Below are 16,129 nucleotides of genomic sequence, written 5' to 3'. Positions count from 1 at the left end.
AATCATTATGCATCTCTATTATATATTATTATATACATTATATTATTATTATTATTATTATTATTATTATTATACACTGATGATCAGGCATAACATTATGACCACTAATCGGTTAAGTGAATAACATTTGATTATCTTTTCATCACTGCAATGTCCTGCTGGGAAACCTTGGGTCCTGCCATCCATGTGGATGTTACTTTAATATGTACCACCTACCTAAGATTTGTCCATGTACACCATTTCATGAAAACGGTATTCCCTGATGGCTGTGGCACTTAAATTTCCTTTCTTCCCTATTCTGATGCTCGCTTTGAACGTCAGCAAGTCATCTTCACTACGTCTAGATGCCTAAATGCATTGAGTTGCTGCCATATGATTGGCTGAATAAGAATTTGTGTTAACAAGCAATTGAACAGGTGTACCTAATAGAGTGGCCGGTGAGTCTATAAACCATAAAGGTAAATAAATTGTGACTGCCTATAAAATCCCAGCTAAAGTGATTTATTGTTTTGTACAAATAATGTAAAAAACATTCTGTGAAAATATAACCTCTTTGAAAGTCATGTCAGAGATTGAAATAAAATTAAAATCAGTGATTGAAAGTTTAGATTATGACTTTAGCATGGATTTCACAGGTTACAATTTTGTACAAATGTGAACATCAGATAAAACACATCAGTCAAATCTTTTAAAATCTGTCTTTGATAGATACCAATAAAAATGTATGATGTTTTTACAGGTTTGTAGACAGTGGCGAGATGTCAGAGTCGTTCCCATATAGGACAAAAGCTATGTTCGCGTTTGAGGAAATTGATGGCACCGATGTCTGCTTCTTTGGAATGCATGTGCAGGAATATGGATCAGACTGCCCTCAACCCAATCAAAGGTCGGGACACGTAATACCAGTCACACACAGTCGTTCAATTTATCCCGGGTTAGTGTGGACTGCTTTACAAATGTGGTTTGAGAAATACAACTAACATGGCTATATACTGTCTTGCAGACGTGTGTACATCTCCTACCTGGACAGTGTGCACTTTTTCCAGCCTCGTCACCTGAGGACGGGAGTCTATCATGAGATACTCATTGGATACTTGGAGTATGTTAAAAGAATGGGGTTCGTCACTGGTCACATCTGGGCTTGTCCGCCAAGTGAGGGTGACGACTACATCTTCCACTGCCATCCGTCTGATCAAAAGATTCCCAAACCCAAACGTTTACAAGAATGGTACAAGAAGATGCTTGACAAAGCAGTTGCAGAGAGAATTGTACATGACTACAAGGTAGCATTCTTGTACCATTTAAACTTCATTAGAGCTCTTCATTAGAGCATTAGTCACCATTTAAAAGAATACCTTTATTATCAGTAAAATGTTGATTTTGAAATGTTGCTTAATTTATGTGACTTAATTTATAGTAAGTTGCCTTACAGATTGTTCAGCTGTTTTTTTAGTTCCTTTATTTTCTACTTTTCACTTCTAAAATACTTCGGGCCGGTTTTCCGGACAGGGCTTATCCTAGTCCCATGTTATCATAGAATTTTTGTAAAAACTACTTAAATAAGTCCTAGTCCTGCCTTAACCTAAATCCTGTTCCAGAAACCGCCCCTTCATGTTGACACTGACAGCAATGTTTAACTATTTAAAGTTGTTCCCTAACTATAACATGTTCTCTCTGTTTCCCCACCTAGGACATTTTTAAGCAGGCAACAGAGGACCGTCTGACCAGTGCGAAGGAGCTTCCATATTTTGAAGGCGATTTTTGGCCTAATGTCTTGGAGGAAAGCATTAAAGAGCTGGAACAGGAGGAGGAAGAACGGAAGAGAGAGGAGAACAACACTTCCAGTGAAAGCATTGATGTAAGTGTCTACTTCTTTCCTTTCTTGCCCTGTTTCAACAGTGATTGATTCCCATTCTGCTGATTTTAGCCCTGATTTTGCCTTGCCGACAGGTTTTGACAAATCGCAGACAAATGCTCTTGCAAGAGAGTGACAATCACACAGTGTGAATTATCAAAGAGATCTGAGAGAGTCGCCGACACCCGTGAGATATTTGGCATGCTAGATATCTGGACCTGTCAGCGATTCAAAATCATACCGTGTGAAATGTCTTCTGACTGAAAATAACATTGGCGATGGCCTACAGCCAATGAAAGAGTCTCCCCAACCATTTCCTCTTTCCTGGGGGCTCAAGCTTCTTGCGGGCAATCATTTTTAATAATAATCCCAGTCTCACGTGAGAACTCTGGTCTTGCACAGGTGACCTCGTGTTTCCGCAATGCCTCGAAACGAAAAATTACAGTGTGTATGCAAGCCTTTAGGGAGGGGGGCTATCGCACTCAGGCACGGTTCAAGGCTACCATGTCAAATTTTGAAAATGACTGCCTTGGTTTGTGGTTGAGTTGTTGATGTGTATATATATATAACTCTGGTGCAGCTGCTTTAGTACTCACTGATTACTGTTTCCTTTACAATTTATGCAACCAACGGTGACAGCAAGAATGCCAAAAAGAAGAACAGCAAGAAGACTAGCAAAAATAAGACCAGCCTAAGTCGAGCCAATAAAAAGAAACCAGGCATGCCAAATGTTTCTAATGATCTCTCCCAGAAGCTCTATGCCAGCATGGAGAAACACAAAGAGGTATGTAACTTTCAAATGCATTTAACAGCTTTATACGTCTTGGGCCAACGCCACAAAACATTGACACACTGCTTAATTTTAAGGTCTTCTTTGTCATCCGTCTTATCGCCGGCCCCACTGCTAATTCCCTTCCGCCTATTTTGGACCTTGACCCCTTGATGGCCTGTGACCTAATGGACGGACGAGATGCTTTCCTAACACTTGCGCGAGACAAGCACCTTGAATTCAGCTCTTTGCGGCGGGCCAAATGGAGCTCCATGTGTATGTTGGTAGAACTGCACAATCAGAGCCAGGATCGCTTCGTTTACACCTGCAATGAATGCAAGCACCATGTTGAGACACGATTCCACTGCACTGTTTGTGAGGTAAGAAATCATAAAAAATAAATAAATAAGTGGTGACTTCAGTGGTGAATCCAACTGTGTTGGGCAACTTTTGACTCTTTTTTTTCTTTTTTAGGATTATGATCTCTGTATCACTTGCTACAACACTAAGGGACATGAGCACAAGATGGAAAAACTTGGTCTGGGTCTCGATGACGAGAGCAACAATCAAGCTGCAGCTTCCACTCAAAACCCTGGCGACTCGAGACGTCTCAGCATCCAGCGCTGCATTCAGTCGCTGGTGCATGCCTGTCAATGTCGCAATGCCAACTGCTCTCTCCCGTCCTGCCAGAAGATGAAGAGAGTGGTACAACATACCAAGGGCTGCAAGCGCAAGACCAACGGAGGTTGTCCAATCTGCAAGCAGCTTATTGCACTATGCTGCTACCATGCCAAACACTGCCAGGAAAACAAGTGTCCTGTGCCCTTCTGTCTCAACATCAAGCACAAGCTTCGTCAGCAGCAGTTGCAGCACAGGCTGCAGCAAGCGCAGATGTTGCGTAGACGTATGGCCACAATGCAACGGGCAGGGCAGCCACCACCATGTGGAGGTGGGCCTCCTGGAGGTCTTCCTTCACCAGGTAACAATGGGGCCACCGGTCCAAGTACGCCTACATCTGTCGGAACACAGCCTGCAACCCCTCAAACACCCACACAGCTGACACCCAACCATCCATCTATGTCCCAGCCTGGTACGGGTGGAGTCCCAGCTGGAACTCCCCAGCAGCCTCAACAGCATCCTGCCCACCACCAATTTCAGCAGATGCCAGGTGCAAGCGGTATGATGACCTCACCTCAACAGCAAATGGTTCCCCAACAACAGACAGGGCAGCTTCCACATCCACACACTCAGTATGGTCCCCATTCCACAGGTCCCTCTCCAAATCCACAATCGCAAGGTAAAGCAGGCCTTGGGCCTGCGACTCCTCCACAACTCCCTAGCAACCCAGGCACAGCACCTATGTCCCAACAACAGCAGCCCACAGGTCCTCCGCCTGCTGCTGTGGAGATTGCCATGAAGATTCAGCAAGTAGCAGATGCACAGAGAAAGATGGCACACGTTCAGCTGCTACAAAGACAGGCTGCCCAAGCTGGCATGATGCCACAGCACCAACACCATCAGCAGCCACAAGGACAGATGGGAGTATCCCACCCTGGTATGGGCATGGTAGGGGCGCAAGGGTTGACTCAACAGGCGTCTGCGAACAGGGTGCAGATGGAACAACAGCAGCCGCAAGGACCTCAGGGAATGATGTTGGGAGCTGGGCCCATGCAGCAGCAGCCCCAACAGACAAGTGTGCAAGGCCAGTTGCCGCCACAAATGCAGCTGCAGCAGCAGAGAATGAATCCACCACTCCAGCCTCAGCAGCAACAGTGGGCAGGGCAGGGAATGCCACCCCAGCAGAGACCGGCCATGATGGGTCAGCAAGGAATGGTTGCAATGCAGCCTCAACCACAACAGCAGCAGCAACAACCACCACCACAACAAACACAGCAACAGCAGCAGTCGCAAATGCTGAATCGAAACGCCTTGATGAGTATGGTGCAGGCTGGTCTGCAAAGTGGTGTAGCAAGTGGGGCAGCTGGAAGCAATCTGCCCCAGGGAGCTCTCCAGGATCTATTGAGGACCCTTCAATCTCCGAGCTCTCCTCTGCAACAGCAACAAGTACTTAACATTCTTCGCTCTAACCCACAGCTAATGGCATTGTTTATCAAACAAAGGATTCACAAGTATAAAGGTGGCCCAGGTGGCCCGGCTGGACCTCAGGGAGGGCCAGGACCTATGGGAGGCCAACCAGTGGGTGTAACCACTGGGATGCCTCAGTCTGGCATGCACCTTGGACAGGGTGTTAATATGCAGACCCAACTTTCTCAACTCCAACAGCAGCAAATGCAACAGCGGCCCATGTTGCAGCAGCAGCAGCAAGCCACTGCCTTACAGCAGCAACAGCAGCAGCAACAACAAGGAATTCAAGGCCAGGGGGCTCCAAACATGGCCAACATGAATCCACAGTTCAGAGAACTATTATTAAGACGGCAACAGCTACAATTTCAGCAGCAGCAGCAGCAACAACAGCAGCAACAACAGCAACAGATGGGTAATCATGCTGCATTTCAACAGCAGCAAAGTTATGCAGGGCAGCAAGGTACAATGCAAATCCCCCAAGGAGGCCAACAGTTACCAGGGTTGCAACCTGGTCCGCAGCAAAATTTTCCAGGCAACCCTGCACAACAGCAAGCTGCTGCTGCCTTGCAACAGAGGCTTCAACAGCAACACCAGTTACACATGCAACAGCAGCAAAATGCGGCATCCCAAGGTTCTGACATGGGTCCTGGTGGAGGTCCACAGCCAACCCAGGTGGGCCCTGGGCCTCAGACGTCGCAGACATTATTGCAGCAGGCCTTGCATCAGCGTCTGCTTCAACAGCAGCAACATCATCTCAGTGGCGCCTCGCCGGCACAGCAGAACAATCCCATGAGCCCGCAGCAGCAGATCTCTCAGTCGTCCCATATGCAGGGCCAGCAGCTCTCATCCTCTCTCAGCAACCAGGTTTGTTCCCCTCAGCCCTCCCCAAGACCCCAGTCCCAGCCGCCCCACTCGAGTCCGTCCCCACGCTTGCAACCACAGCCCTCACCACACCACATCTCGCCTCAGACCCAAACGGCTTCTCCGCATCCCAGCCACCTTCAGCAGCACCACTCGGGGATGGCTCGGCCTCCTCTACCTCCCCAACAGTCACAGCACAACTCTAAGGACCCAGGTGGATTTGGTGCCGATCAAAATGCCATGCTATCTCAGCTTAGTGGCATGGCAGGACTCCATGGACCTGGAGCGAATAATATGCTTCCCCCAAGTGGCCAGGACCTTGGCATTACCATGAATCATAACCCTTTAGACCCTTTATTATAAAATTCACTAAACCTCACCAGAGACAGTGTTAGCTTTTTGATACTACAGGGATGAATTTAGTGTTTTTCAGTATAAATGATTTGAAAATGGACCCTCCTGTGAGAGATGGCAAAGTATTGGGGCTGAATAAGGAGTAATGTTTTTATGCCAGTTGTGTACAAAGAGGATTGTTTCAACAAACCCCAAGTAATATTTTCGACGTCAGGTCCAGGGAAGTTCTTTCCTTTTTCAAGAGATATTTTTTAAGATTTTAAAAGTGGTATAGAATCAAAGCGAAGATGATTAAGGACTTTTTTATATCGTTTCACCGCGTACCAGTCTCTATTATGCGTTTTACAGAGTGTGGGACGTTTCAAACGTTGTGATGCCTATATTGTTATTATATTATCTAAACGCCATGCATATCTTCCTTGTAAATTTTGAGTTTTGCATTTTATTTATTCTACATTTTTCATGTCATCATGATCAGGATTGTGTTCATGTGTGTTCCCAGAGACTGCTACAGTTCACATAGAATATATTTTTGTTAATACCTATTAAAATGGGGAGTTATCCTTTACGTAAGCTGGAAATTTAGGTTATTAAGTATAATATAAATTACAGTGTTGGGGATTGGGTTTGGTGTGTGCTCTGTTGCCCAATGGATTTTATTTCATGCCATATTGGAAATGCCTAACCATTGGACATCACTGCTTTCGAAGAAGTTCTTGGAGGCACATGCACCCGCTCTCAGAATGTGTGTGCACTCTTTATAAGACTTCAGGATAGTGGAGGTGTGTCTGTACAGGTTGAATGAGAAATTGTGTGTGTGCGTGTGTCTGTGTGTGTCTCAGATATGGTGCTGGAGGTTATCTGCTCTTGCCAATGTCTTATTGAGCAGAGTTTCATGTATGAACTGTCTAAAGGTGAAATGTAGAAGAGCGTGCCACTTTTCCCTTTCTCTGTATTTGTTCTTTTTGTCTCCTAATTTTCCTCCAAGAATTTTCTTTGCTCGGAACTTTGGGAGTTTCATTTGAATGTTTTGTACTGTACAAAGAAAACACAAACTGTGGACTTCAAGTTTTTTTAATAAAATGAAGATAACAATTTTATTTTTTTGTTTATTTATTGTGAAGCTGTTATTTTCTGAAATTAGTAAAGGGACATTCCACCTTTTTTAAAAATATGCTAATTTTCCAGCTCCCCTAGAGTTAAACATTTGATTCTTACCATTTGAAAATCCATTCAGCTGATCTCCGGGTCTGGTGCTAGCACTTTTAGCATAGCTTAGCACAATCCATTAAATCTGATTAGACCATTAGCATTGCGCTAAAAATAACCAAAGAGTTTAGATATTTTTTCCTATTTAAAACTTGACTTTTCTGTAGTTACATTGTGTAGTAAGACCGACAAAAAATTAAAAGTTGCGATTTTCTAGCCAGATATGGCTAGGAACTATACTCTCATTCTGGCGTAATAATCAAGGACTTTGCTGATGTAACATGGCCGCAGCAGGTCAATGACACTATGCAGCAGCCGAAAATAGCCCCCATGGTAACTTTCAATAGCTGGGGACTATTTTCAGGCACTGCATAATATCATTGTGCCTCCTGCAGCCATGTTACAGCAGCAAAGTCCCTGACTGTTGTTCCCTGAGAAGGGAACGAGACGCTGCATCTCCCTTGCCATACTTCCTGCAACCCTGTAACGCCGTCTTTGGCAATATTTCAGATAGCGATATACTTCCTGGCTCCCACGTCACCCTGTCTTTGTCGTTAAGCCTCACCATTGGTTGAATTTGATGTACACATTCAGACACACTTACCCCTGGAAGCGTCCCAAAAGTGTCACCGCAGTGACGCAGCACGAGTTACCTCGAAAGGGAACTGTAACAATGTATCTTCAAAGGTAACATGATGTAACCTTGCTCTCACTTGAAATGTGTCCCCACATTTAGTCCTTGAATTTGAGGGTATTGGACCTGGAAAGTCTTGAAAGGTCCTTGAATTTGAAGTTAACTAAGGTGTGGGAACCCTGTGTCCCTTTCACAATTCTTTATTATTCCACATAATAGCTGTTTTTCCAAGTTCTTCATTTGGCTCAAATACTGTAGCTTGTAGTTTATCTCACGCTTACTACACAACATTATGTGTTTGACTCCAATGGAACATGCAGTGCATTCAGCGCATATGCGTAATTTATCAGTCGTGCTGGACAGAACTGTCTGCCAAGTACATTAACATAAAAGATTATTCTTATGATATTGGCAGTGATCTTGGGTTTGATTTGTTAAATGTGGGATTATAGGGCTGGTCATAGTTGACTCATCAGCCAGCTGTCATACCGGCTTGACGTTCAAGAATCTGTTGCTTCTGCAAATGATCCTAGAGGTGATAAAACAAACTGTGATGATGATGGTAGTTTTCTCAAAGTGACAGTAAGAATTTGCTGGGAGGCTTTATGAACAGAACTGTGAGTTTATTGTTTATAAGGAACATTTTAAAATGTACCTGCATACATTGATTACATCAACACGATGACATAGACATTTTACAGATTAGGGTAGATTTAGTAGTTAAAAAGTGTGTTATAAAGGATTCTAAAGTCATTGAAGGTATACTTGCACTATACACTGTCAGAGAAAATGTGTGGCAGTCACTGTGACAGTACCCTTTCAAAAAGTACACCTAAACAGTACCTAATTAGTACATAATGGTACCAAAGAGTGCATATTAGTACATCTAAGGTACATATTAGGATCTTTTTACTGGGGTACTGCCCCAGTGATAGTTCGGGACCATTTTTCTGATTGTGTACTTGTAGAAAACTAGATCTTTCTACTTTAAACAGATGTAAACATGCTGTTGTTTCTTTTTTTATTCTGATATTTTTATTTTAATGGCGGTGAAATGCATTTTTATTTATTATTAATAGGAAGGTAATTTATTGCATGCATGCATTTTTTTTTTGATTTATCAACAACTTCATGACTAGCTCCTCTAAGGACTAAGACGTGGAATAAATGAAGAGTCACCCACAACATTTTCTTAATTTTTATTTAGTGTAAATACAAGCAAAAAGTGTAGTTGTGTGACCACAAATCTGACAAGCCATGTTCAGCTATAATCACAACCAAAACATAATTTATGACCCTGGACCACAAGACCAGTCATAAGCCGCACAGGTATATTTGTAGGGATAGCCAAATTTATCGTTTTTTATGCCAAATGCGATAAATAGGTGATTTCTCAATAATTAAATTTTTTTATTGCACTTTCAGATTCCAGATTTTCCAAGTAGTTGCATCTCGCCAAATATTGTCCTGTCCTAACAAACATACATTAATGGAAGCTCTTATTTATTCAACTTTTGACTATTTTTCTGGTCCAGGGTCACATTTAAGCTCTGCTTTGATTTCTGCCATGCTTAAAGCAACACCTAACTCACATGTGTTCAATTTCAGAACAGTTTCTAGCCCTACAAAAGCGTCCGCTGTAGCAGTTGTGAATGTAAACCAATACAGTCTCTTTAAAAATGCACAAAGGCCACAGAACAGCGACGAGAGCTCAGGCGAACATCTGAAAACAAAGCCAGGCGGCCCTTCTCTTTCCAACCTGGTTGCTCACGGGACAAAAGAGGCAATGAAACAGTAGTTTTGTCTCTGAATAACAACTACGAATAAACAAATAGGTTTCTTTCTCCTCCCTGTTTAGTGCAATAACAGCTGCTGATGGAAAAGTAGTGGTACAGTTGTGGAGATTTTCTGTTGCATGCTATGGAAGTCTTCACTTTTACAGCATTACTGAATACGATCAGAAATGTTGCCCTTCACTTGACTACGACGACGACACAAGGACAAATAAAGTCTGTAAGGTGTCCATACCTTGCTAAGACGAACGATATCTGCGTTACTACTGCGGATCGTATTTATTCGGAAGTCACTTGGTCCTGACTACATTTACAGTAAACTATTGTGATGGTCTCTTGTTGCTTTGTCGACTTACACCCCACTGCCGCTAAAAAATCCTTCTGCGCTCGTGGCCTCTTTAAAAGTCACGGTCAGGGAATTAAGTGTCACCTGAGTCACAATAACCTTCCCGGGATGCACTGCGATGATGGAAGAAGCCTGTGATTGGTCGGTCGGGACCTGTAACAGTGCTGTGCATTCTGCCGTGACCTCGACATCAATGTCTTTCTTTTCTTTGACCTCCGAAACGTCTAACTGACCTGTTTCTTTGAACTTTTCTGCGCTCGAATGCACCTCGATTACCGAAGGTCTGTTTTGTACTTTGTGAAGCATACCTTCATCTTTAGTTTCTGAACTGGTGTTGTTTAGTAGTGATTGGTCAGTGTTTGTTGTGTCATGTGATACCTGTACTGAATCGTCACCCCTTGCAGTGTTTACGACTGGTTCGTTCTTTTGTGTTTCTGTGATTGTACTGATTTCAAATCCATCGGTTGCTCCTAAAACTGGACCTATCATTGGGCAGATGTCCTCGCTCGGCTTTTCACAAGAGTCAAAACTGGATGAGCTGTTCTCAGTTTTTCTGAACGTGATTATGGATTCTTGTTCTGTCGAGGAGTTGTACCCCTCGGAGAGCTCTTGGCCTGACAAAAAAGCAAAGAAAAACATGTTTATCCCAAATTGATCAAAGTCACTGTGCAATATTTGTTCATATTTGTCACTGATGCCTACCACTTGGAATGTCCTGGTGCACATCTGATGCATTTTCTTCATCAATTGTAATCATCTTCCTCTTTTTCTTCTGCTCATCGTCCTCGTCTTCCTCGTCTACATCCCAGTCTTTCTCTTTGGAGTCTTTTGTAGTAACTGGGCTTCTGTTTGGTAGCTGGAATGGCTTTATGTCACCTGCGAATTTGGACCGGCAGTGCCTGTTCCTGCGTTTCTCTCTACAGCGCCGCCCATTCTGATCAATTTCCATCCCCATGGATCGGGTGAGTGACAGGCGGATTCTCGGGCTGTTTTTTTCTGAAATCTTGTGGGCACTTCGTAAGTCCATCGGGTAGATGTTCTGGAAGGGGTTTAAGGGGTTCAAGGTCATGCTTGTGTTTTGTATTATTTCTGGAATACTGAACGTACTGAATACTTTTCACAATAAGTGTCGTACGATGCAGATGGGGCTCCACTCCTGTGCTTACAGAATACCGTTATGGGTCACAGGAGGAGAAAGTACAGCCCCCCATGGATACTATGCCAAATTTAGATACTGAAGCCAATAATGGGTACACACGAATAAAATGGACCTTTTTGGATTAACTACAGTGGTGTATTTTTAAATTTAAGTTTACCAAAAATGTTAATTACTGTTATCATTTACTCACCCTCATGTAATTTCAAACCTGTATGAACTTCCTTTTTTGAACACAAAAGAGTTATCAGAATGTTTTTTCTTCTAATACAATTAAAAGTGTATGGTGACCGAGTTGCAATGTTATTATTTTATTTATTTATTGGGCTTTAAAGGACAAGTTCGGTATTTTACACTTAAAGTCCTGTTTTCAGATTGTTTATGATGAAATAGAACGGTTTTGACTGAAATTTGGACATATGCTGCTGTCCTGAGAATTTTCGGGTGTTTGTTGTATCACCTCCCACCCCCACAAGGGCTGCATAGGTGCACAGGAACAGTCCTTCCTAAAATGCATTAAACTTTCATTTACAAAGACATGAAACTCACCGAGTGGTCGGGGGTGTTCACTGGTGTGCTCACACGGGGATCGCTGCAAAAGATGCTTTCCAACAGGTTTTATCGTAGTTTTTGTCCAACTCCATTGACTTGTATTAGATGTGCTGTGAGGTACGGTATTACTCTGCGCCGGGAAAGTTGTTTGTATTCTTGCATTTGGCAAAGGTGGATTATCGCCACCAACTGGGCTGGAGTGTCTATTATTCAAGCTCTCAGCGGAAGAATATACGGGTGTGAGGCGTTTGGAAAAATAGGTCCACAAGTTTACAACGAATGCTAAAACACCTGTTGGAAAGCATCTTTTGCGGCGATTTTTGTGTGGGCATATCGGTGAGCACCCCTGACCACTCTGAGAGTTTCACGTCTTTGTAAATGAAAGTTTAATGCATTTTAGGAAGGATTGTTCCAGTGCACCTATACACCCATTGTAGAGGTAGTGTGTGATACAACAAACACCCGAAAATTCTCGGGCCAGCATCATATGTCCAAATTTCAGTCAAAACCGTTCTATTTCATCATAAACAATCTGAAAACAGGGCTTTAAGTGTAAAATACCCAACTTGTCCTTTAAATTTGAATCAGTTTATTAGAAATCTACAAGTATGGGTTTGGATTTAGAAAGCTTTTATTTTAATCGTGCTTTTTACAGCTTGACAGTCCCTGGTCTCCATCCACTTTAACTGTATCCAACAGAACAATACAGAAATTCTCCTTATGTTTTGGGAATCTTATTACTAGAACTGGAAGTACCGGAAGCTGTATCTGATTCTTTGATATTGCGAATAATATTTTTTGTGGCGAATAATATTTTTGCACAGTTCATGAATTACAGTTTCAACAATTACAGTTTGAGTAAATATTTTATAATAGTAACTCATACCCGCAAGACAACGTGACGTGGTCTCAGGCCTTTCCTCTTATAAGCCAGCGCCCTTTCCCTCTCTTCTCTGTTGGAAAGAGACAAATAGGATCTTGTTGCCTCTATACATTTTCCCAATCGCTAACTAACAATACTTACTTTTCTTCGTAAGCAAGGACAAGACGAGGGTCCAGTATGTTATCTTCTGGTTCCCAGGTACTGTACCTGACAGTTACACAAACAGTCACAATCAGAAAATTGGACCAGTGCACAGCTTAAACAAGCATGGATTAATTTTACCCTGAATTCACGATATCAGACTTTCACTACATGATTAACTTGGCCAAGAGCATTGTCGCGGTACTACCGTGATATTATCGCGATATCTATTGGCAATTTTTTGCTGTAAAAACACTATCAGTCAAATTCATATTCTTCATTATTGTTTATTTTGTTTTATTTGTTTTTGGTCAATGAATTATACTTAAAAGACAAGAGTAGGGAGGCAAAAAGAGAGTTTGTAACGTTGTGGCTCTTAGGGCAAATTAGATATATAATTTTTTTATTATATTATCATATCTGTAGTATTAACAGTGGCGGCCGGTGACTTTTCTTCGGAGGGGCGCGAATTCAAAATATTTTTTCGGGTTGTCATTGTGAACCTATGTGCGTCATGTCAGAATAAGGGCCTGCTGCACACGTGTCAAAACCGTTTATGATAAAAGAGACGCTCAAGTTGACAAAATCCACGCAAGACACTCCCTTAACAGTAAACCCTGATTACGCATGAGATTATGCGAGTATCTGGCAACCATGAGCGTCTCATTTCAGCAGGCACTTATTTTGACAAGACACGTGATGCACATAGGTTCACTCGACGCGCCAAACATATATTTTGACATGGCGGGCTAAATACATGTTGTAATGAGCTTCGCATTGTGCACCCTCGAAAAAGAAGTCACCGGCTGCCACTTAGTATTAACACGGTATTAATATCGCATTTTATATCACGGTTGTTGTCAATATACTGTGTGCAGATTGTGACACACCCATCTACATTATTTTACAATCTAAAGAATCGCATTTATTTTCTTTATGCAACACTTTTTTATTCGCCATATTATTTTGTGTGAAATATTAAATATTATTTACATAATAACAAGTGTGTGTTGCATATATATTTGTTTTATATATAATGACCAAAAAGCATTTTACAAATCTGCTATTAAAAACTTACTTGGGAGACCATCCTTGCCACTTCAAGAGATATTCCACATTTCCCTGAAATGAGAGAGAAGGAAAGGGAAAAAAAGTCACTTCCACGTAAAAAGTTCAGGGGGAAACATACGTCACTGTTCTGCTTCCAGCAAATCCACGATGAGCGCACGTTCTAGAGAATTTGGAAAAGCGCGCCTGTCCCTTTAAATGTGAGAGTACTGTTTTCATATGGAAGAACATTCAGGATAAAACGCTGCGTGATGTCACACGGGGGGTGAGTTCGTGAGCTCATTTAAAAACGCGAGGAACATTCAAAGGATGGGAAAAAGGTGGGGCCATGGAAACGCGTAAACAACTCATCGTGTGCAACGCGTGGAGCCGCGAAGGTCTTTTCCCCTCATGCCCGAGCGTACGAAACGAAACACGCGTGCACATGCAGTGTTAGTCATGATCTTAGTCATCACCATCATTACAAGCTATTACTGTACGTTGCAACATCAGCCAGCATCTGGCTTTGTAACGGGAACAGAATAATTAATAAATAAAAGAAACACCTACCAAAGAGATACCTGCGCGCGCGTAGTCTATTAATAAACATGACCTATATTTTTATCGCTGTTGCAATATCTGTAATTTTGTTTATTTTGCCGTTGCGTTATTTTGACAACCGCGCATCTGTTACGCGCACAACCAGCATCGTTTTCCCCTACCCTTGACCCTGTATGCGTATAAATAAACTGCGTAGCAACTAAACGCTGCTATCCTCGGAGCAAAACGCGCATCGATTGCGATGGTGATGACATGCGCTCCGTTCTCACCCCCCTCCATCTATCGCGCTAGTAGCTTACAAAAATTCGCAACTTTTGCGTGCAAATAGAGCAAGTTATCTATCGTGTAATGTCTTGCACGCGACGTGCAACGAAAAAGTTAAGAAATGTTACAAGCTCAGTTATTATTCACTCATGACTCATAGCTGAACTGAAAACTGTCCCCGCACTTTGGAGAAATGTGTCATTTCAAAACAGAAAGTAAACAGTGAATGCCGAGTGCATTGGGTTCAGTGACGTAAACTAAGTGCATTTTTATACGCGTTTCGTTACCTTTCTTATCCTCTTTTTCGTTATCGATTCCACGGCAAACACTTGTTCTCCTATTGATGACAGCTCCATGTTCGTGAGATCATCCGGTGCAGAGGACGCAAATAGAGTTTATGCTCTGTCCGTTCCTCTTCTCGCGGGGATGAAATGTCGCTTAACTGTCGCGCGTAGACTCGGAGAGCGCGCCTTTGGCTTTAAACGCACTCGTTGCTCTCTGCGTGTCTGTGGCTGTTCTAGCTCTTTCTGACTTTTAAAATCTGCGACACATGTATACGCACTGGATGGCTCAGCACGTGCACGCTCTGCGCGCTCGCGCCCACCCACTTCTCCGTCCGTCCCCTTTGCGCTGTACCGCGCGCGGCTGGCCACGAGAGTTCGCGCGCGTCGGAGGAGCGCGACTGTTTTTGCCAAGAAATGGAAATGAAAGACGGGAAAAGGTGGTCTTTCCCTGTGCGATAAAGGCGCATTAGTGCGATGAGTCACTTAGCTGTACGTAAATGTCGTTGACGGGTCATTGCAGGGGCTGATGCGAACTCTATATATATATAACAATGAGGAAAAGTAAAACCAAAACAGCATTAAAGTACGTAATAACGAAAATTCCAGGAAATACACTGTACTGTAGTAAACTCTGAACGTCCTGCCGGGAATCAGCGCCAGCAGAATTCCACAGAAAGCTCTACAGATTGAGATTTCCAGAGAATTCCAGCGCCCATCATTCGCGAGCTTCTCCACAAACACCCACCCCTCGCGTTTTACTTTGTTTAATCTTGTGGTTTATTTGATCGTGTTACCAGCAAAACTCTAGTAATCTCAGCTGTTTAACACATTTACCGTAATTAATTACAGTAAATGCAGTCATCCACAGATGCCAAACAAGGTGGAAATGTAGGGAAAATGTATGTGGGTCTATAAGTAGGAAATTTGACAGTTCAGCGATGGATGGATGGATGGATGGATGGATGGATGGATAGACAGACAGATAGATTTATATATAGATTTATATATAGATTTATAAATAGATTTATAGATAGATTTATTGATAGATAGATAGATAGATAGATAGATAGATAGATAGATAGATAGATAGATAGATAGATAGATAGATAGATAGATAGATAGATAGATAGATAGATTGATAGATAGATTGATAGATAGATAGATTTATAGATAAATGTATTAAATTTACAGACAGACAGACAGACAGACAGATAGATTTATAGATAGATAGATAGATAGATTTATAGACAGACAGACAGATTTATAGATTTATAGATAGATAGATAGATAGACAGACAGACAGACAGATAGATTTATAGATAGATAGATAGATAG

At 42.4% G+C, this 16,129-nt stretch overlaps 2 protein-coding genes across 3 annotated transcripts in view; one reads left to right on the top strand and one right to left on the bottom strand.

Annotated features, from left to right (window-relative positions):
- ep300b (E1A binding protein p300 b) overlaps positions 1-7,024 on the top strand; it is a 49,575-nt gene extending 42,551 nt beyond the window's left edge. The window contains exons 25-30 of the mRNA XM_073857557.1: positions 740-886; positions 1,004-1,283; positions 1,691-1,859; positions 2,479-2,639; positions 2,723-3,004; positions 3,099-7,024. Of these exons, the coding sequence (XP_073713658.1) occupies positions 740-886; positions 1,004-1,283; positions 1,691-1,859; positions 2,479-2,639; positions 2,723-3,004; positions 3,099-5,933 (3,874 nt within the window). The 3' untranslated portion in view covers positions 5,934-7,024. The remainder of the gene's footprint in view (positions 1-739; positions 887-1,003; positions 1,284-1,690; positions 1,860-2,478; positions 2,640-2,722; positions 3,005-3,098) is intronic.
- Positions 7,025-8,799: 1,775 nt separating this feature from the next.
- On the bottom strand, positions 8,800-15,434 carry cbx7a (chromobox homolog 7a). 2 transcript variants are annotated; one of them, XM_055194626.2, is made up of 6 exons: positions 14,798-15,430; positions 13,717-13,760; positions 12,639-12,704; positions 12,501-12,567; positions 10,609-10,945; positions 8,800-10,520 (listed from the first exon to the last, which is right to left on the bottom strand). In XM_055194626.2, the coding sequence occupies exons 1-6, from the start codon at positions 14,864-14,866 to the stop codon at positions 9,913-9,915; spliced, it is 1,191 nt and encodes a 396-aa protein (XP_055050601.2). In that variant the 5' UTR covers positions 14,867-15,430; the 3' UTR covers positions 8,800-9,912. The 2 variants fall into 2 exon arrangements, with proteins under 2 accessions (XP_055050601.2, XP_055050602.2); XM_055194627.2 differs by lacking the exons at positions 12,501-12,567; positions 12,639-12,704 and having other exon boundaries at positions 14,798-15,434.
- Between the last annotated feature and the right edge of the window lie 695 nt (positions 15,435-16,129).

The sequence above is a fragment of the Misgurnus anguillicaudatus genome, chromosome 19 (assembly GCF_027580225.2).
Source record: "Misgurnus anguillicaudatus chromosome 19, ASM2758022v2, whole genome shotgun sequence".
NCBI lineage: Eukaryota > Metazoa > Chordata > Actinopteri > Cypriniformes > Cobitidae > Misgurnus > Misgurnus anguillicaudatus.
This window is presented reverse-complemented; position numbering and strand designations above follow the sequence as displayed.